The 19,759-nt window shown below is 44.4% G+C and overlaps 9 protein-coding genes across 9 annotated transcripts; 3 read left to right on the top strand and 6 right to left on the bottom strand.

Moving 5' to 3' along the window:
* Positions 1–4,148: 4,148 nt before the first annotated feature.
* On the top strand, positions 4,149–4,449 carry K444DRAFT_482302 (uncharacterized protein; the record flags this gene model as incomplete). The annotated part of the gene is made up of 2 exons (XM_024873019.1): positions 4,149–4,241; positions 4,297–4,449. Coding segments are annotated over 2 exons (246 nt in total), but the record flags the coding sequence as incomplete, so codon positions are not given.
* Positions 4,450–5,269: 820 nt separating this feature from the next.
* Positions 5,270–5,485, top strand: K444DRAFT_537190 (uncharacterized protein; the record flags this gene model as incomplete). Its single annotated transcript, XM_024875449.1, has 1 exon — positions 5,270–5,485. A coding segment is annotated over one exon (216 nt), but the record flags the coding sequence as incomplete, so codon positions are not given.
* A 1,571-nt stretch (positions 5,486–7,056) lies between these two features.
* K444DRAFT_78825 (uncharacterized protein) lies at positions 7,057–7,618 on the bottom strand. Its single transcript, XM_024888713.1, has 3 exons — positions 7,472–7,618; positions 7,345–7,425; positions 7,057–7,250 (listed from the first exon to the last, which is right to left on the bottom strand). Exons 1-3 carry the CDS (start codon positions 7,525–7,527, stop codon positions 7,160–7,162), a joined length of 228 nt encoding a protein of 75 aa, XP_024732659.1. The 5' UTR covers positions 7,528–7,618; the 3' UTR covers positions 7,057–7,159.
* On the bottom strand, positions 7,619–8,964 carry K444DRAFT_78824 (uncharacterized protein). The gene is made up of 6 exons (XM_024888712.1): positions 8,768–8,964; positions 8,536–8,720; positions 8,445–8,489; positions 8,248–8,396; positions 8,005–8,196; positions 7,619–7,919 (listed from the first exon to the last, which is right to left on the bottom strand). The coding sequence occupies exons 2-6, from the start codon at positions 8,675–8,677 to the stop codon at positions 7,710–7,712; spliced, it is 738 nt and encodes a 245-aa protein (XP_024732660.1). The 5' UTR covers positions 8,678–8,720; positions 8,768–8,964; the 3' UTR covers positions 7,619–7,709.
* Positions 8,965–10,089: 1,125 nt separating this feature from the next.
* On the top strand, positions 10,090–12,064 carry K444DRAFT_536996 (uncharacterized protein; the record flags this gene model as incomplete). Its single annotated transcript, XM_024875429.1, has 3 exons — positions 10,090–10,354; positions 10,401–11,919; positions 11,965–12,064. 3 exons carry the CDS (start codon positions 10,090–10,092, stop codon positions 12,062–12,064), a joined length of 1,884 nt encoding a protein of 627 aa, XP_024732661.1.
* Positions 12,065–13,916: 1,852 nt separating this feature from the next.
* Positions 13,917–15,678, bottom strand: K444DRAFT_537295 (glycoside hydrolase family 47 protein; the record flags this gene model as incomplete). The annotated part of the gene is made up of 5 exons (XM_024875455.1): positions 13,917–14,009; positions 14,062–14,552; positions 14,601–15,185; positions 15,233–15,405; positions 15,458–15,678. 5 exons carry the CDS (start codon positions 15,676–15,678, stop codon positions 13,917–13,919), a joined length of 1,563 nt encoding a protein of 520 aa, XP_024732662.1.
* A 584-nt stretch (positions 15,679–16,262) lies between these two features.
* K444DRAFT_78872 (uncharacterized protein) lies at positions 16,263–17,791 on the bottom strand. Its single transcript, XM_024888714.1, has 3 exons — positions 17,393–17,791; positions 16,743–17,340; positions 16,263–16,577 (listed from the first exon to the last, which is right to left on the bottom strand). Exons 1-3 carry the CDS (start codon positions 17,423–17,425, stop codon positions 16,417–16,419), a joined length of 792 nt encoding a protein of 263 aa, XP_024732663.1. The 5' UTR covers positions 17,426–17,791; the 3' UTR covers positions 16,263–16,416.
* K444DRAFT_78885 (uncharacterized protein) lies at positions 17,653–18,643 on the bottom strand. Its single transcript, XM_024888715.1, has 4 exons — positions 18,360–18,643; positions 18,247–18,307; positions 17,998–18,121; positions 17,653–17,951 (listed from the first exon to the last, which is right to left on the bottom strand). The coding sequence occupies exons 1-4, from the start codon at positions 18,496–18,498 to the stop codon at positions 17,880–17,882; spliced, it is 396 nt and encodes a 131-aa protein (XP_024732664.1). The 5' UTR covers positions 18,499–18,643; the 3' UTR covers positions 17,653–17,879.
* Positions 18,644–19,061: 418 nt separating this feature from the next.
* Positions 19,062–19,751, bottom strand: K444DRAFT_633304 (glycosyltransferase family 4 protein; the record flags this gene model as incomplete). The annotated part of the gene is made up of 3 exons (XM_024883596.1): positions 19,062–19,104; positions 19,296–19,411; positions 19,464–19,751. 3 exons carry the CDS (start codon positions 19,749–19,751, stop codon positions 19,062–19,064), a joined length of 447 nt encoding a protein of 148 aa, XP_024732665.1.
* Positions 19,752–19,759: the final 8 nt, after the last annotated feature.

Genomic DNA, 19,759 nt, shown 5'->3' on the forward strand with positions numbered 1-19,759 from the left:
GTAAATTTCAGGATTAAATTAGTCTTTTTATTCTTTAGTACTTTATATTTTTTTATAGGAGTAATATAAGTCTTAGAAGCAAGATATATATATTATTAAAAATTTACTAATTTTATTATATTTTAATATTCTCGGCTATCTAATTAATATTATAATAGAAAGTTTTTTATATATAATTTAAGGCAAAAGTAATTATAAAATAGATATTTAATTTTATTATAATAATATTTCGAAAAATATTAGCCTTTTTTTATATATTTTAATAGTTTTATACCTGTTTTTATACTTTTTAGATCTTTATTACCTAATATTACTATATCCCAAAAGTTTTCTTAAAGAAATTAATCCCGTATTAAGGAAATAACTAGAATATTAGTAATTATTAAAGAAACTAGCTAATCTATTCTTTCTATTTCTCCTAAATTCCTAATAAAAAGATAAAGCTATTAATTTTCTTCTTTAATATTAAGCTTGTCCTATTTATACTAGTTCTTATATAATATTATAATATTATTTCTATAAAGCTTTAAATTTCTTTATTATTCTTTATATCTATATATAAATATTAATTCATATATCCTTAGTATATAGTATATTTATTATCTATTAAGTATAGATAAGATTCTTGACCCGAATTCGCTTTCTTTTTAAGATATTAAGATTATATTTAATATAGGCTCAGTTATTCTTCTTTTTTTCCTATTCTAGTATATATTATAAGAGTCTAGTAAGTTCTTTATTATATAGTTCTCGAATTAAAAAGAAGGAAATTATAAAACGAGAGGAATTCGGGTAATATAGTTAAGGTAAAGTAATTAGATAATTATAATTAATATTATAATATTAACTATATACTAGTAAAGAATATTAATACTAAAATTATAAGAAAAGAAGGTAATACTAGAGCTATAGTTAGTAGTATCTAGGCAGGGGTATAGGTTACGGAGGATATAAATATTATATAAGAGCAGGAAATTAAGATACTATAATTAGAAATATAGAAGTCTTTTCTTTTAAATTAACTATAATTGTTTTCTTTTCCTTCTTATAACTTTATTATTTATTTATATACTCGTTTATTCCCGTAATATAGCTAATAATCTAATTAGGCAAAGAAATATTAAGGGTAATATTATTAATACTAATTAGTTTAGCCCATTTATCTAGTTTTCTTTATAAAAGCTTATAATATATATTTCTTTATTTAAGGAGGAAGTAATTACTAGTACTACTACATTTTCTATTTAAGTAACTATCTCTTATATACCGAGTTCGGGTAAAGAGCTATTTATAATAGTATTAATATTTAGGAAATATACTATTATAAGCTCTCTTTTCCTTTAGCTATCTTACTATTATAGAGGCTCGTCCGTAAATAGGTAATAGATCTAGATTATTTAAATTACTATTATTATTTTCTTTTTCTCTTTTATCCGCTTCTACTTTAGAGATATTTTCGGGAATAGCTTTAAGGTTCATATATTAAACTATATCTAGACAAGCTTTACTTTTCTTTCTAAATAGGATAATTTATAAAAAAGGTAAAGTAACTAGATAATTATAAGAGATATAAATCGCATTAATTTTGACCTTATAAATATGTTTTCTAGAAGCTCTACTATCCTTCTTAATTTAATAGAGCGTGATTTCGATATTTTTCCAAGCTTTAGTATCTTTAATATAAAGAATATAGTATTATTCTTTTGGATTACTAATTATAATATTCTAATAAGATAATCGAGGTTTCTCTCCTGGTATTAGCTTGCGTATATCCTCCTACTACTTTACGTATCTCTTATAAACGTATACGTAAAGCGTTTCAAGGTCATTGCAAAAGACATTATTAATATTAAGGTATATACAAATACCGGTATTAGACTTGCGTAATCTATTAATAATTAGTATAATTATTAAAGATATACTATAAGGCATCTTTCCTTCGTTATTTGGATTAAATGGGGACGAAGGAGGAGGGGCATTTGCTCTCTTGCGCAGTGGAATTGGGGTGAGGTGTATTAGAGAGCTCGGAGCAAGAGGAGGTATTCCAGGAGTACTAGAAATTGGAATTAGAGATACTGGGGTCTTCTCCGGTAATAGAACATCTTGAGAAAGCCCAGACGCCTTTAAAACCTTCCGCTTTCCAGTGTTTTGCTTTCGAACAAGAGCTTGCTATACTGAAAACGCGTCAAGGATGTTCGCGTTAGGCCTTCGGGCTCGTTTCGTAACTTTCTTAGCAGATAGCTCCTCTCCAAGCAAGCGCTTAGAGGAACGTTTTGGGGGCATGCTCCCCACGATATATTTCGAGTTTTAGGCTATTCGATAAGGTGGTTGTGGAGCAATTCGTGGATCGATTAGTCTTGATTAACCAATGGTTCTGCAAAATCGCGTTTTGGTGGTTCTCGCTAAAAAAATCGCATTTTAAATGGTGTTTCGCATGCGGCTGTAGAACTTGGAACTTGAGTTACACAGGCTTGGCGATGATCCTGGAACGGTTGGAACGATCCAGGGCAAAGTACCTTACATAGTAAATTTGTATAGGAGGTACTTCCTAATTAAACGAGCCTCACGAAAACTCAAAACACTTCTTTTTGCCGCATCGAGATAAGCTTAAATCTAAATTTCTTATATATAATATAAATAGAAAGCTAGGATTAAATAGAGTAATTACGTAACTAAAAGTTTGTTATACGATTAGTAGTTATAAAGTCATTTATAAATCTAAGTGGAAGTACGCTATAAGCTCCCTATAATTATAGGGCAGTTTAAGGCCTAAGGTACAATCTCGCTTAGGAACGATACGGATCGTTCCAGGATCATCGCCAAGCCTGCTTTGAAGTTGAGTACGCCTCGAATACTACCAAAATCACTATATATTGAGTCAAGACGTTACATTATTAATAAGAATTGCGGGGAAGCTGTCAGAGCGCTGAAACACGCTTCACCGCCTAGCTTATCGGTAGAATTGGGGACAGTCGGACTGTGGAATGGACTGTCCCGAGACAAGTCGAAACCCCAACAGGATGCTTCTAATGTTAAAATCACTCAAGCCGAGCTAGCTGAAGATAGTGTGCTTGACTTTGTCAAAAGTCCTCGAGACACGGGATATCATAGCGAACTGCGCGTCTTGTACGACTTCAATCACTCTAGCAAAAGTTTCCTTGTCTATTATTAGCCTCAGTCGATAGTCGCTAATTTGTCTCAAGAATATCTCCACCACGATCTACTCGTAGAAAGATCTCCGCCAAAAACACGTTTAGTGAACGAATGTCCCAGTATCCTTTCAGCGCTGTAACATTTTCCTCATTACTTCACCACTGCGAATTTCATCGAGCTTTTTTGGATGACGAAGCGCGGGTTCGGGTCGCCAAAACAGACATCAAAAGCACTACGTGCAAGCCCATTTCGCTATCCAGGTTATAATTATAAGTACTAATATCCGAACAGCTATTTACATTGGTGCTGAGGACAATAACCCCGAGTACTACAATGTCTCTGTTTTTGTTTCTCACAACCATCAAGATGGCGTAGTCACGGCTTTTATCCACAATTGCACTCTTGAAGAGAGAGAGCACTTGATCGGCCGGCTCAATGAGTCACCAGTAATTCCGCTGTCTCAGCACCCGATGTTCACCCCAATTATTGTTATGGAGTGGCTGTGTGGATGAGCAAAAGATGATGTAAAAGATGCTACTGACCACGCTATTACGCCTCTTTGGGATGCGGGGATATTTGGCTCGCATTTAATGACCTTGGAAATTCAAGATCCTGAGAAGAAAGCCGTCGAATCGCTTAGGGCGTTTCACCACGCTATAGCCAGCTCGACTAGATTAGGAAACTTGTTAAGTGCGATGGATACTCTCATCTCGTGGTGCAAAGATTTTGAGGGAAATAATGAGCAGACTGCGGAGCAGCAAAAGCATTTCACAGATGTAGCAGTGATTATTCATGATCGACTGGTGTGCCTTCGGGACTCTCTGGGAGCATACGAGAGAAGTATGACAGCTGCTCAACCATACTTACAAATCTATAGGCAATGGGTAAGTGCTCTCCTCAAGTCCCATCTAGTTAACGTTGCTTAATGAATGCAGCTTGACGTCCATATTACAAATGCAGGTAACAGAACAAACCTTCTTATATCAGAGCAAAGTCGAGATATCGCCCGGGATAGCAAGCTAGATTCATCCGCGATGAAAGCAATCGCAGTTCTCACAATGGTCTTTCTCCCTGGAACATTCTTTGCAGTGCGTTTATGGCATGTCCGAAGTCTGCTCCCTTTTGTTGGTAACTGTCCCTTAGTCACTCTCCGCAATGCCCCTTTTCGACTGGGAAGCCTCCACCACCCTACACATCATGAAATCTCGATCCTGGATATACTGGGCCGTCGCGATCCCATCCACGATTCTCGTCCTTGTCTTCTGGAGGATCTGGTTCAAGTTCGATAGTTGGAGAATGGTAGAAAAGAGGGGTGAGAGACTCTGGGATGATGTGGCTGTATGGTTGAGATCTGGGCGTGAAAAGGAGACGGATATGGAAGATGGAAAGGGCGTTCATAAAGGCAGTAGCTTGGAGGAGATGGTGGGTGGTAATGGGAGCGAGAATGCACAGCATACTAGGACGCGGGTTTGAGGGAGGGCAGTCGGGTGATGGGAGAATGTTAGTTTATTGGGCAGTTTATTACGCATACTTGCCGTAGAGGTGCATATAAAATATGCAAAAAGTGACTACGAGTTTCAAGCTACCAGATGGTGGTGAGCGGAGGTGAGGTGGTAGAGACTGCGCCTGAAGTAGGTCACCTCTCTTCAGTCTCCGACTCTCTTTATATGCGCGGCACCTCTTCAACACGCCGACTTGTTCTTCATATCATTTCAAAAATCATGAACAGCCAAAAACAGAGTGTCTCGCCAAATTTGGAGGGTTGTTTCGACTTGGGCATAACTGCTTTACTTGCGAGACACTGACAAGGCCCCTTCCCCATCAGCCACACCTGAATCCCCAATTGCTCAGCTTGTTGAATACTCCAACCTTCCTACAATCGTAATACAGAGAATAAGATTATACTGTACAGTATTCAATCGCTACAAGAGACGCACTATCAGAACCTCACCGAGTACGTCGCAGTTTGGGTTTGCTTAACTAATTTGAAGGGCGAGGCAGAGTCTAATGGCCGCTGCTGGAAGTTCCACTTCCTCACCACCTCCTGCTCTACGACTTCTCTCCCTTGGTAAGCAGTATTCCACCCTTGGAAGGCCAAATCTAATCTCAGTCCAATTCCTTAGATGGTGGTGGCATTAGGGGCATCTCAATACTTGTTGTCCTGGAGGAGGTTTTGCATCGCTTGCAACAAGCTGAAAACCTTTCTTCCGTGCCTGTTCCACCTGACTATTTCGACTTTATATGTGGTACAAGTCATTTGATAATTGGTGCAACCCACCAGACAGCCGGTAGTACACCAATCCAAAACGCATATTCAGGATTTGGAGGATGAGAACCCAGAAACGATTTCTCACCAGTAATTTGGAAGCAACAAATATAAGATCACAGTCTGACGAAAGTTTAAAAATTTGTGGAAGTATGCCAGCGGCGGTTATTGGTTCGTGAGTCTCAAAAAGCAGCAAGCACAATTCCCAGTTCCGTGATCCCGACACCCAATGACCGCCTTCAGTCCTAAAGCTGAGGTGGGGCCAGACGGAGGAGAATTGGGCATCCCGTCCGCTCTGCTATACGCAATCTTCAGATCGGCAGATTTGAAATTGGGTGGGTGACCATCAGCGAATACCTGCTGTTGTATGTTTTTTGCCACTTTTTGCCATTTTTGGCTAATTTTGGTCCTAATTATCCCTAGATTTCCCCGGGGAAGACAATAATATTGAAGCAGCTTGACTCGCTTTTTTAAGTAGTGGATTATAAATACCGTCAACATTTCTTACTGTGCGGGGAGGCGTTGTGGTACACAATGTGGGCAACTGTGCAAGTGAGGTTGAGTTCGTTTAAAAAGGGGGTGGGGTTGGAGGGAAGGGAAGCGAGATTCGATGTCGTGGCTATGACAAACACCAGTGTCATATTATTTGCTTGATATCCTCAGTGTTTTTTAGTTGCGAGGTAGGGTGCATAAGTAGTCACAAAAGACTCTGGGACGTCATAATGACTGCTACAGGCAAATTCAATCCACCAAAATCCGAGACGGCATTAATATGTCATACGGAATTCAATATAGTGATGATTATGATATCGGCCTTCAATCCATCTTAAACACCAAATGTTTCTTTCAAAAGCTGTCCAATATCATCATTTCCTAGGTATTCTGCAAAGGTCGTGGTTCTAATCCTATACATCTCCAACGAGCCCACATCAACTTCATAAACCACCGGTATCTTCGCCATATGCAACTGATGCTCTTTTTCACTGTCCCAAGTCCAAGCTAAATAGATATTCAACTAAACTCTGGAATAGGGGCTTAATAAATTCAGCATTTAAATTTTTTTAAATATTCGAAAAGGTGGACCTTGAGTGTACTAGGGCTCAAGTGCATTGTTGTGTCGCACGTGACTTAGCTTAGCGCGACACCCTGTATCTTAGTTCTCGAGCTCCCCGCTCCTTCTTCCCTCTTTAGACGTACATACACACACCCAATACAGCTGATTCTGCATCCAGAACACCAGCCACGGGTCGTGATATGCATATTCCGTCTGAGAATACCTGAAATAATGCAACTTGACTTGGGACATTCGGTGCCACTTTTCCTGTCCACTGCAAGGCTGGATTTGGTCTCTTTGAAATTGAAGCGTCTCAGGGGAGTCCGTATTGCTGAGACTCTTTCTGAGCTCTGCTCGGTTCGCACGAATTTCACATCACGCGATATGACCATTTTCACCCGCTGGAAGTCTCAAGCGTGGGCTCGGAGCATATTCTATTTACGTCGTTCAATCATATATCATATACAAAGAATACCATAACATTTCAAACTAATTTATTGTCACACAAGAGCACGTGGGCCCCACTGCGTGTCTATCTCACGTGGTTCAGGGGCTTAGCCCCTGAGCTCGTTTCAGCTTATATAAGCTCTCCGGAGTACCCAAATTCAAGTTTTTTAGAGTCCTTTGCGTCAGACATCCATTGAATCAGTTTTTTGTTCATTCCTAAACCCAGTGCCCCACCCTGTCTACTCCAATTTATTCCCAATCCTTTCTAATACCATACCAAAAGCGAAGGGAGATTTATACCGTGGCTGCAACTGCGGCAGCGGCCTTGGCCTGGAAATTTGAGTCAGTATTGATCGTTTGAAATTTCAAGGGCGAGAGGGCGAGGCATTAAGGGAAATAGGGGGAAGTGCGGTGGGAAACGTACAGCTGCTGCCTTCGCCTTAGCTGCCTTCCCCTTTTTTGCTGCTTGGGTCGCCGTCGCCGCTGGAGCGACTCCTGCGGCGGCCTGTCGGTGGTTAGTAGAGACGGGCCGAGCGGGTTGGGGAACTTACCGATACATCGGTCGCTGTAGCTGCGGCCTGGATGAGATTAGCATTTTGATCCACATTTATATGGAGGCTTCGGGGACCACAATTCCAGGCCATGCAGAGGTTGTGTAAGGGGACTTGTGGTAGATAGGAAAAGCGGCACTGAATTTTCAATGTCCCAAGTAATATTGGACATTAAATTGGACCCGGAGGGTGAGAATTGTAAGGTTCTAGGACAATATTAAGGGCATAGACATTGCATCTACCATAACCCAAGGGACATTCGCTTGGGGGATCGGGAATACCTCAGCTTGACTTGGGACATTGAAAGTTCTGTGCCGCTTTTCTTTTCCAGCGCGAAAGAGGGGGTGGGGGATGGAAAACAACTTACAGCTGCAACGGCACCAGTACCTTTTGCTTTTCCAGCCTTAGCAGCTTTTGCCTTTTTGCCTGCTACTCCAGTTCCAGAAGCCTGAGAGTTTCAATCAGCTACCATATTCCACAAAGTTGGCCGTGATCGAGACGCGAATCGCTCGATGCGAACGAGGCTAGCTTACGGCTGCGGCTCCGGCAACTGCTGTACCATTCTTCTTCTTTCGTGCCTCGAGAACGGGTGCGGATCGCAATCCGAGTCCCCCCAAGTTAAGCCCAAGGCCCGCAAGTTCTGACTCGAGTTCGCTCAAAATACCCGAAGCACCGCCAGAGCTGGCGGCGGCTGTGGATGAAGGATTCTTGGCGGCAGCAGTACCCTGGTATACGTTAACACGGAATCTCAAGCTACCAAGTGACTCCCAACGAACCTTCGCCTTCTTCCCAGTCGCTGTGGATGTGGAATTTGAGGCAGCGGCGATGGTGGAATTCGAAGCACTAGCCTTTCCGCCTTTGGGAGCCTTTCCTTTCTTTCCAGTGGCACTTGTGCTTGCCGCTAGAGCTGTAGCTGTTTCGTTGGCTAAGAAAGGTAAGCAAAGTATCGTGTTTGGTTCTATGTGCAACTTACCAGCAGCCTTATTCTTCTTTGGTGAACGAGCGAAAACTTCTGAGACTGGTCTGCGTCAGCGATGTTTTTCTCATAGCAGCGAGATGCTCACCAACTGCCAGAGGTTCCCGAGCCTTAAGACCATCTTCAGATGAAGGAAGAGCTCGACCTGAAACAAGAGAGGCCGAGATGGCAAGAAATGTGAGAATGGATCCAAAGTTCTTCATAACGATAGATTGAAAAGTGAGTAGCATCAAGCTATTCGGGTCTGAAAGAATGTAAAAGTATGGAGCACAGCTATTACCAGTTAGCACTTGTCACTGCCAAGATTCGGGTCAACATACCTCTTTGAAATGATATACAAATGGCCTGCACGTGAGAAAGAAAGAATGGGATGGGAAACAAGACTCGATTATGCGGAGGCTTGGTCTTATACCCACACATGATTTCCTGTGGGTCACGGGATTCGCAAGATCACCCATCGAGATCTGATGAAACGATAAGCTATGGAAGAAAATAAGAAATGGGTATCTGATCCGTGACTCGTCTGATCTACATCTGAAAGTAGAACTAGGTCCCTCGGATGACAGATGTCAAAACTGAGGAACGAATGAACTGTGTTGAACAGGGCATGAGCGATCGGAGTAGCCGGAAATAGGGCACACCCGAAGAGGTCTAAGAGGAGTTAGAAACGTTGTTCAACCAGCTACCCATTCACAGTGACATATCGTTCTCCACCCCGAGGCCAGATTAGGTCGAACGGCGACCTTGACAGGGTAGGTTCAGACATGAAGGGATGGAGAGGCACTGAATGTTCCAGAGCTGAGCGGTACTTCGAAACGAGGTCTTTCCAGATTAGACAGGACATGATGTGGGATCGCGGGTGCGGCTCTCTGAAGAAATGGATGTTCCCGTTGTTGGCTGTACAGGGGGCCGAGGCCCAAACGGACGCTCAAACACTCTCGGCTCCAAGAGCAATTGCAAAACAACCAAGACATGGTCACCACTCTTAGCCCCACCAGAATGAGCTCTGATTCTCCGGAGCGCATACCAGCCGAGTCTGGTTCTCCGTTTTCTCTTGCGGTGGCATCCAATGGGATCCTGTCCGGGTGCGCCTGTGCGATGTCGACTTCAGCAAGACAAGAAACGTCTCTGATGCCCAGCCACCGATCATACAGAAATAGAATAAACAAGTCTTGACAGTTTTTCACAGCGGGTTAGCGACTTGGCAAAACAATTCAAAAGATATCAGATCGATCGATTGGCAGAAAGAGTTCAGATGTCTCAGCAGAGGGAAGGTTCACCTAAACTCGCTTCGAATTGCATGACACTGCCGATGATCTTTCAGGCACCCAGAGGAAGCGAGCGATGGTGATATGATCGGCTAATAATACTAGAAGAAGGATGCCATTTGCAATACTTATGCTTATTTCCTGTGGAGACATTCTCGTCCGAAAGAATGAAGTCGTTCAAAGCCGAAAGTAGCCTTTGTGGAAAAGTGGCCAATCACCACCAGCCAAAATCAAAGCCGGAAATCGGCGGCACACCGCAACCGAGTCCCGAGGCCGCCTACAGTAGATATGGCATTGGAGCTTGCCGTCGGCATCATGGAGTTTAAGAGGAAGCAATTGTCAACAACAACAAGGCAATGCCGTGACAATTCACAATGGCTTCTTCCAGGTCTGTCACTGCGTCTCTGCAGCGTACTCTGGTGAGGCGGAATCCCATCAGAGTCACGACTCAGGTCTCACGAAGGTGCTTCCAAACAAATTCTATCTTGACTCGCCCCCGCACAGGCTTGAAATGCCTTCCCCAAGAACGAGCCTTTTCCGTTTCGGTCCCACGAAGGCTGGCAGATTCTAATGATGGCTTTGATCCCAAGTCCATTGACCGAGAGAGCGACGAGGTTGATGTATGTATAATTGGTGGAGGTAAGCTTGTCTGGCATGTCCACGAGGCCAGTATTGACATTCCCAGGTCCTGCTGGATTAAGTGCGGCAATTCGACTGAAGCAATTGGCAAATGAAGCTGGAAATGAGGACTTCCGGGTTTTGCTGCTGGAGAAGGCTGGGGAGATTGGAGCACATATTCTGTCTGGGGCTGTCATAGAACCCACCGCAATCAACGAATTGATCCCAGACTGGCTGGCAGAAGACAACGAAAGCCGCTTCGAACATGCTACACCTGCCACAGGCGACAAAATGAGATTCCTTACAAAATCGAGCGCGATTCCTATACCTGCACCTCCACAAATGAATAATCATGGCAATTACATTGTTAGTTTGAACCAATTCACCAAATGGCTGGGAGACAGTGCAGAGGAGGTTGGAGTTGAAGTATACCCTGGTTTTGCTGCTTCGGAAGTGCTATATAAGCCTGATGGATCTGTCAAAGGTGTCGCCACCAACGATTTAGGGATCTCGAGACAAGGAAAGCCAAAAGACAACTTCGAGAGAGGCATGGAATTCCACGCCAGGATTACCCTTTTTGCGGAAGGTTGCCATGGAAGTCTCACAAAACGAATTATAAAGAAATTTGATCTACGAAGTGAGAGCCAGCCTCAAACTTATGGACTCGGGATAAAGGAAGTCTGGGAGGTACAACCGGAAAAGTTCCAAAAGGGTCAGGTCGTGCACTCTTTGGGCTATCCCCTACCTGCGGATACGTATGGCGGGGGCTGGATGTATCATTTTGGTGATAATCTTGTGAGCATCGGTTTGGTTGTTGGACTCGACTACCCCAACCCTTGGCTGTCTCCATATGGCGAATTTCAAAAGATGAAACACCACCCACTCTACAAATCTGTTCTTGAAGGTGGCAAATGCATCTCTTACGGCGCACGAGCTCTCAACGAAGGTGGATTCCAATCGATACCGAAGGTCGCCTTCCCAGGTGGTGCTTTGATAGGTGATACTGCTGGATTCCTGAATGTACCCAAAATCAAGGGCACTCATACTGCTATGAAATCAGGGATGCTCGCAGCAGAAGCAACCTGGACAGCTCTCGGCAATACGGATAGTGGAACAATATTCCTCTACGACTACGAAGATGCGCTTCGAAAGTCAAGTATCTGGAAAGAGTTGAAGGCAGTTCGCAACATGCGGCCATCCTTCCACAGCCCACTCAAGCTCTACGGCGGTATCATGTATTCCGGACTCGAAGCATACATTTTGAGGGGCAAAGTCCCTTGGACGCTCAAGCACAAGGGCACAGATTATGCTGCTACAAAGCCAGCAGACCAATGTACGAAAATCGAATACGAGAAGCCGGATGGCAAGATCAGCTTTGATATCTTGACGAGTGTGAGTCGAACAGGAACCAATCACGAGGAAGATCAACCTGTGCATTTGCAAGTCAAAGACTGGGAGAAGCATGCCCAAATGGAGTGGCCTAAGTACAAAGGCATTGAGAATCGATTCTGCCCTGCGGGCGTGTATGAGTATGTGGAGGATGAGGCGAAGGATATTGGGGTGCGGTTCCAAATTAATGCTCAGAAGTAAGTCCCAGCTCTGCCAAGGGGAATTTTGGCTAACCTGCTCAGTTGCATCCATTGCAAGACCTGTGATATCAAGGTCCCCGATCAGGACATAAACTGGCAAACGCCACAAGGGGGAGAGGGTCCAAAATATTTCATGACATAAGCCGAAGCCACCAGAGGACGGACAGACACTACAGAAATTCTTGTATATATGCTTTTGGCTCGGACTAGAGTACATACAGGCAACGAAATTTATCCCACCAACATCAGACATTCGAATTGACGGTTCCATCTCTTCAGAATCTCTCTCATCAGCTTCGTTTACCTCAATTAGCCGGGACGGCTATTGGAATGCGAATGAACCATCCCCAATAGGTACATTGAGAACGTATCACGTGATCAACACGACACACCGACCCAAAGAACTCTAAGTGAAGCTGGTCAGTTGAAGACTATGACGAAACATAATTGTGGGAAGGTGTGGAAAGCTGAACAAGGCAAATGTCAAGCACTTGAGCCTTCGTGATCTCGTGACAGTTCCAGCTCTCCTTCCCGAAACGACAACTTGCACGCCCGACGATAGACAGAAAAGCGGTAATTTCCAATATCCGAAGTCTACCTGGACATTACAAATACGTCATCTCATAAGTACACATAAGGTATTGTACATTCAAAGTCTAGTCTCTTAAATATCTCGGAAATTCAAGAATATCATCATTTCCTGTCCTTGCAAATTCAAATAAAGGTAAAATCTTGATTTGGGACATTAAAATTTAGTGCCACTCGATCTGTCCGTCGCGGAATCGCCTTAAGTGAGGAAGGAGTTCGCCCTTGCTATGCTCAATTCCCAATTCTCAAATTCTCAAAGCTGGATCGTGAGCACTCCCACGACTAGGCTCACAGCTTCATGCAGACTCCTTATCTATGTCTTCCTTTGCCTTCTAGGGGAAGAGGAGATGAAATTGAATGCACATTGGTCTCTACCTGGCGCAGAGAAGTCATACAATACAATATCGAAGTTGATGTCTTGCAATCACTGTTCCCTTCGAAGGTATTGGGTGGTGTGGTGGGGTATTCTCTCCTCTGAGCGTTCCATTTGTTTTCAGTTGGCTCACCAGAGCAGTCATCTCACACGAGGGGGATACGCTCCATCTCAGGGCTAGCTTGCTTTCGAGCCTCCACATGCATCTGCCCAAGAGCTACACGCTCCGCATGATGTTCCGTGATCCAGTTGATCAGCATGAAATTGAGAATTGTACCTTTGTTGTATTTATAGCGTCCACTAAACACGTCAACTCCTGTCTCTTCATTCACTTTCACAATGGTATCATTGAGAGAAATTATAAATAGTCCTAAACTGGATTCGACCATCAAAATAAACAGCAAATATTGTTTGTCGAGCTTTCTTAGTGCGGCGCTCGAGTGGGACAGAATTCCGCGTGCATGTATATTTTGGTCGAGTATTCGGGCCATGGTCAAATCAATATTACCTCGTGGGGTTGAAGACAAAAGTTCTCTAGGGCTACGACCTAGCCTCGAAGATCTGAAATTTGTACTCAGTTTTGATAATTTGGTCGACATCATGCGTCGGATAAACTGACTTCGTTCAGTTGTAAAAAAGATGTCGTGGGAAGAGCCTTGCTATCTCCTGATAACATTGCAAGGGACGAACGCCACCCAGCAGCCTCAGCCTCAGCATCAAAATTGAAGGTAGAGCAAAATTATGCATTTCTCAACCTCGTTGCACCTTGTCTTGTTAAACATTGACTTGAGATCGACTTGATCAATTCTGGCCATTTCGATCCTTCACAACATCAGCGAAGTGAGAGTAGTGGCTTCTACATTCCTGTCACGTGACCTGGAGTGTCTCGTTGAGCACTTCTTTAAGTGAAAGATGGTTATTTTGCTATGATAAAACAAATGTGGATGCGTCTAAATTCTCTTTACATTTGTATCTCGAAATCCCTCCTAAACGATTCTCATCCTCCTCTACCTGCACCAATTTCGCAGTCTCTCTAGATTGGCGGCCCATGCACCTTGAAGGGATGAGCCTCAGTATTAAACACCCACTGGTTAACACCATTATTTTCAACTTGCCAAGAATTATCCTGCATCGGGTCAGCTGTCTTCCCTTTTTACGAAGAGACGAAGGAAACTTACCGGAGCATGAATAAGATACGCATACTTCAACACTTCAGCAAAGAAGAAACTATCCATGAAATCACTGTATCCACCACCACCGGGCACATTAACATCCTTCAACTCCGCATATCCGCTTCCTACAGCACAGGTCGTGTTGATAGCCACAAACGCATCCCACGCCCAATCTCTATACATCTGATCTCCAGTTGCTCTGTAAGCGTAGTAAACGCTCTCGAGGTACTCAGGACGGAGCACGTAGTCACTGGCTGTGATATAGAAGCCTGATTTCTTGTAGAACGCTTGCTGGTCAGCAGGTGGGGGCGGGTTTTTTGTGTCGTTGGCAGCAGTTGAATTTTCGACCCATTGGAAGACTTCTGGACCAATGCCAGTCGCTGTACTGGCGTAGGTGTCGTGGCAGCCGTTAACGAGAGCAATGCCAAAGTCGACATATTTTTGCTCTTTGAGGACCAGACCGCCCAGGATGAAGGACCCACCGTCGAAGCAGGCCACTTTTCGGGTCGTTAGTACGTGATAATATTAAGAGGGAGTTGCCTTACGATGCTGGGAATAGAAGATCCGCTCCTGCCCATCATAAATCGCAAGAAAGGCAATATCAGGTCGCGTCGAGGGATGGCTAGCCAGGTGTGCAATTGACGAGTCGGCGGCCAGCATCCAGCGGTCCTTGTAAATGGAGAATCGAGTCGAGTCGTAGACGTACATCTTGATGAGGTACTCGTAGAAGCTGTCATCACCGCCAACCCAGCCGCCAACAGCGTCCTCGAATTGACCCGTTGTCAGATTCACCTTTGTGCCTATGAGTCCTGGCCACGGCTCAGATGAGGCTGGTTGAGGAGCCAGGAGATACGATTCTCCCTTTTGGGACAGTTCCGCGTATGTCTGATTTCCAGTGAGATCAGACAAGTGCGTCCATTCTAAAACAAGTGTACCGATTGTAGCAATGCCGTTGTTGGTGGAGCTATCGGTACCGGATGGGAAGATCAGGTTATTACTTGGGACCCCACTAGGTGTGTCGAAAGCATAGGCGAGGTTGTTAGCAAGGCGCGTTGCTTGCTTGAGGAGATCGTCCACTGCTGTAGCGTTTTTTGCTAAATTTGACAGAGGCCCTTTCAGGAAGTCATAACCTGTTTGAATGAGCCTTGGCCCCCTATTACATGATTTTCATCCTTACCGGAAAGCATTCCACCCATGTAGCGAATGGTGGTCTCGAAAAGAGAGACTCCATTAGCTGTGTGATCGAAGTCAATAGTGGGAATGTAATCCAAGATTGTATTGACGATATCTGGAAGTTGCATTACACAAGCGGTGCTGAAAGCATCCACAGCACTCGCTCCCCAGCCATTTCTGTAAATCATCAGCCTAAACATCCTGAATTTTGAATGAAGTAAGTACGCACCTGGAGTCGCTGAAGCCATTAGAGACAGGGTGCAACTCATCGTGTGGGAAAGCATATTGTTTATAGCCATCCCAAGCATGCACAAATGCTGCCTTCACGGCATCTGCTCTGTCTCGGTTCAAGGTATGATTGTCAGCTCCCGGGGGATTGCTGTGAGGAAGAGCCAAGGCGGGCAAGGCAAGCACAGCAACCAACGGCACAGCTAATCTCGAGTAATGCATAGTCAATTGGGGTAGTTGCAACCTCTCAATTATTCCCTGACCAATTCGCTGAGTGCTCGTCCTATGAGGACAGATTTTGTACAAGAACAACTCGCTGTAGAACAGAACTGCGAGAGAATCAAGGCAACTCGATTATATACCGTACAAACCCAGCTTAGTAGGGTTACCCCTCCTTCCTAGAAGGATCGCAATGCGCCCTGCCTTACTGCTCACTTGAGCATCTTCAATCCTTCTGCCTTCATGCTTTCGGACCGGTGAATAAGTACCGAAGATCTCTCCATAAATTCGCTGTCCCATGAACAATCCTGGAGCCATCTGGTCATGAGAGTGGCTCCTTTTCCTGACAGAAACTCAAATTGAGGAAACTCCACAACCGCTAAGGAATCGCAACTTCTGCAATTTGCCGCAATTAGAGAAACCGTGCGCGGCATGGATGCACAATATTCCTGGCGGAATTCTGGGGTCGTTGATCACCAAACCGGGGGATCGTTAATGAGCTTCCGCAATGAGCTTAGGCGAGGGCATTACCAAGGGAAATCCAAGTAACGTTGTACTAGTTAAACTCTTTCTTGCGTCGCATTAAAATTCGATAGCGGCGGATGTTGGCCCTCGTGAGGATTGATGCGAGTTCAAAATGAAGTCCCGGAAGTTTATGTGTTCGGGGTATATGATTAGTTGGTGCCTCCCCCATTTCAAGTTAAACACCATCAAAATCACTTCTCGCGATCACATCTCAAATCACGACAACAAGTAACAGTCCGATGGGCCATCGCCGAATAATTGCCATTTCTCACGCTGCGGCTTTGTTCCCGGAATCAGATATAAAGCCTGAGCAACGCCTTTTCCGTGGCCGATAATCTCGAGCATCGAGATCACCCAGTCATGAAGCTCGTCCGAAACTGCCACCGAATTAGTGTGGAGTTTTACTGAAGTTTTAATGAGGGCCACGGAGCTGAAGAGCCAGGTTCCCAAGCCATGAATGCATATGCCGGCTGTCGAAACAGCTCCCGTGCTCCCAGATCTCATAGAAGAAATCAACAAAGTATTATGAAAATAAGGCTTACCTCCTATCGCACTACCTGCAACTGCGAGAGGGAAAAGGGGCAGAAAACATCTCGACAGTGCTGGCACCCCATTTTGCTTTGCTTCTTGGAGGAGTGTGGGTTTGTGGAATTGGATGGAAACGCTACTGCATATATCCGCTGCCTGCCTGGAGATGAGGTCGAGTGACTTTGAACGTTGAGCAGCATCTTCGCTGGAAAATGGTCCGAGTTGGATCAGCAGCAATTTGTTGACCAGGATTCGACACCACCGATAATGATTGTATATTCTTGCTGTCCAGAAATCGCGGTACCGATGCGACACGCCCTTGAACATGACTGCTGTTTCCTCCGCGTGCTGTTTGAGCCTGTATCGCCATGACTGGGGAAGCTGCATGTCCCATTCCTCCAATTCGGCATCGAGAAGTAGTGCTTCGCGAAGTATGATATCTGAATCGGTCTGAAGTTTGCTCCGGATAGAGGCATGAAAGTTTGTGAATCGAGAAACGATGTACGCGAGGTCGGTTGCATGGGTATCATCGGCAGTCATCGCTTTTTTGATTTGCGGTGACCACACATTGTTAGGAGGACATGCCTCCCCCTTTATCAGACATTTGATATACTGCTCAGCAGTTAGGGAGTACAACACAGACCCAGGACAACCAACAACTTACAATAGAGAAGACAAATTGAAGTTGCATTCGCATCGGTGGCCGTCGTCAGGGTTGTTGGGCAACTATCAGTTTAGGATAGCTGCTCCGCCATTATGATGAACGCCCCAGGATCCACTGCCTCCTATTCCATTCACCATCTACCTACAATTAGCACCATTGTAGGAGATTGACTTCAGAATTTACTTCAAAGGCGGCAAGACGCTTGACCGATTTAAAGGCAGTGTCAAGGTCGGCCTTCGAAGTGTCCTTCAAGGTCAGTGTAATATTTCGTAAGCTTGTCGCATATTTCCCCCGCGCGATGACCATGTCTCGGGGTTCTTTGTTACATTTGAGAAGCCAGCGTATCCTACCGAGGACACACAGCATTGTTAAAAGCTTGATTGGCAAACAACAACTGCAGGACGGGAATTTTAGGCAAATCAATCTTGCCTAATGGATAGTTCGAGTTGATAGTCACATAATTGTCGAAGAAGAATACAACGCCTCGTCAAGGCCTTGAGGGGAGAGTGAACGAATGACAAAGCCGGCTCTTGGAGCCATAAGGGCCTGGGGGCTTCCGCTAGGAGGTGTTACCGAAGAAGTCGGAGAACTGGGAGGAGACGAACCAGAGCTGCTGGTCGACACTTTTTAACCGGATGAAGATATCCGATGTTCAGGTGTGCTTCTGGGGACTTTTGCTTTGCGGACGACCTTCTGGCTTTCATCCCGAAAGCGGAGGGACGATTGGTCCTGGTAAAATAGGTAAGCCTTCGAAGCCCTCAGACATTGTGAGCATGCGGGGATGAGCTGATCACACTGCAAGACATCGAGAATGAGCATTGAGTCAGAATATCTCATGGAGGATAAGACAGTACCTTGATTCTCTGAATCCTACAGCATTGGCAGCCTTTGCTCGGCTTGCCTCAGAACACCATGCTGCTGTAATGTAAACTTCAAATGGACAGTGGCTTTGCATAAGGTAAGGTACGTAGCGGGAATGTCAGACTGCAGAAACTCCAGATGAAACCCGAAAGGAATGCTCGAAGAGGTAACCTCCTCGCCTCCCCGCCTTCTCGACTTCTCGTGAGATGAGATGATGATTCTAAATAGTACTTTGGAATAAGCATGAATGAGTAACCCGAACCTCTCTCCTGAACTCGCACTGCACAAACAAGGGTTTGAACCGCTTTCAAGCTTGAAGTGCCATTCTTGCCCTTCGTGTTGTTCAAGCTCTTTATCAAGTTCACGATTTGTCCTCAGCCGCACAGTCCGCGAATCGTCAGGGGTGAGATTCCCTCTTCCATTAAAGTTAGGCTCAGTTTGGCAATTCATTCGTCTTCCAGGGTTCGGAATGGACTCGCTTCACGACGAAAAGCCATGGCAGGGGTAATTGATTGTCCGTGCTGACCTCTGACCACCACTCGGCTCCGATATCTTCAAGATCACCGACTCCAATTCGGAAAACATGAAGGACATAAGAAAAAAACTTCGGTCAAAGTCCCAGATACCGGTGGAATAGAAGGGTTCACCCGCCAACCACCCAAACCCACTTTCCGCCCAATCCAAAGTTCAACTTTAATATTAGTTTCTCAATTATTAATATAATTTTATACTTTTCCATTTTTGGCTAAATAATATCTTCTTTAATTGAATCTTTATATTCTGAAGTAAAAGATATTATTAATATTATTTATAAACCAAAGTTCTTAATATTCCTATAGTTGAGAGACATACTATTAGTAAAAATAATAAAAAATCAATTTTCATAAAAAAAATAGACTCAGAGAAGTACGCATTGAGATTCACGAGAGCGCATGCAGTCTGTTGAATATCCGATTTTGTGAAATGAGTCGTTCTTGCCCCTCTCACAAGAAATGTAAGGATGGGCAGAAAGTTCCTTTTGACATCTTGCTTGGTCGAATACCTGGGAACATGTTCAACTTCGGTGTCCAATCGGTCCTTGAAAAGGCCATACGATGGAGTGAGGAAGTCTAATCCCCATAGTAGAATGGTTTTCAGACTGCGAACGTTCATTTCAGACTGCGAATTGTTAGCGTGAAATTGTACTGTACCACCTGCATACCATTCTCACCTGATGCTTGGGAAGACCAAAATCATTGGCAGATTCCGCGATAACCTGCCAGTTCACCGAGCGAAGATTGTTGATCATGTCCCGACAAGCTGATATTCCACCGCCTTCATTTGGCCAAGTGCCTGAATCCACGGCAAGTACCTGCAAACCATCACTGTCGAAATCGGGGTCCTTCGATCTTGTGCAGCTATTCGCATTCCCGCCTCGTCCAAAGCTATGAAGATCTGCGATCTTGATTGCCAACGGTGCCCATCCCGATATTGAATTATCAAGGTCCACAGCAGCCATAACTCCAT

The sequence above is a fragment of the Hyaloscypha bicolor genome, assembly GCF_002865645.1.
Source record: "Hyaloscypha bicolor E unplaced genomic scaffold K444scaffold_124, whole genome shotgun sequence".
NCBI classification, from domain to species: domain Eukaryota; kingdom Fungi; phylum Ascomycota; class Leotiomycetes; order Helotiales; family Hyaloscyphaceae; genus Hyaloscypha; species Hyaloscypha bicolor.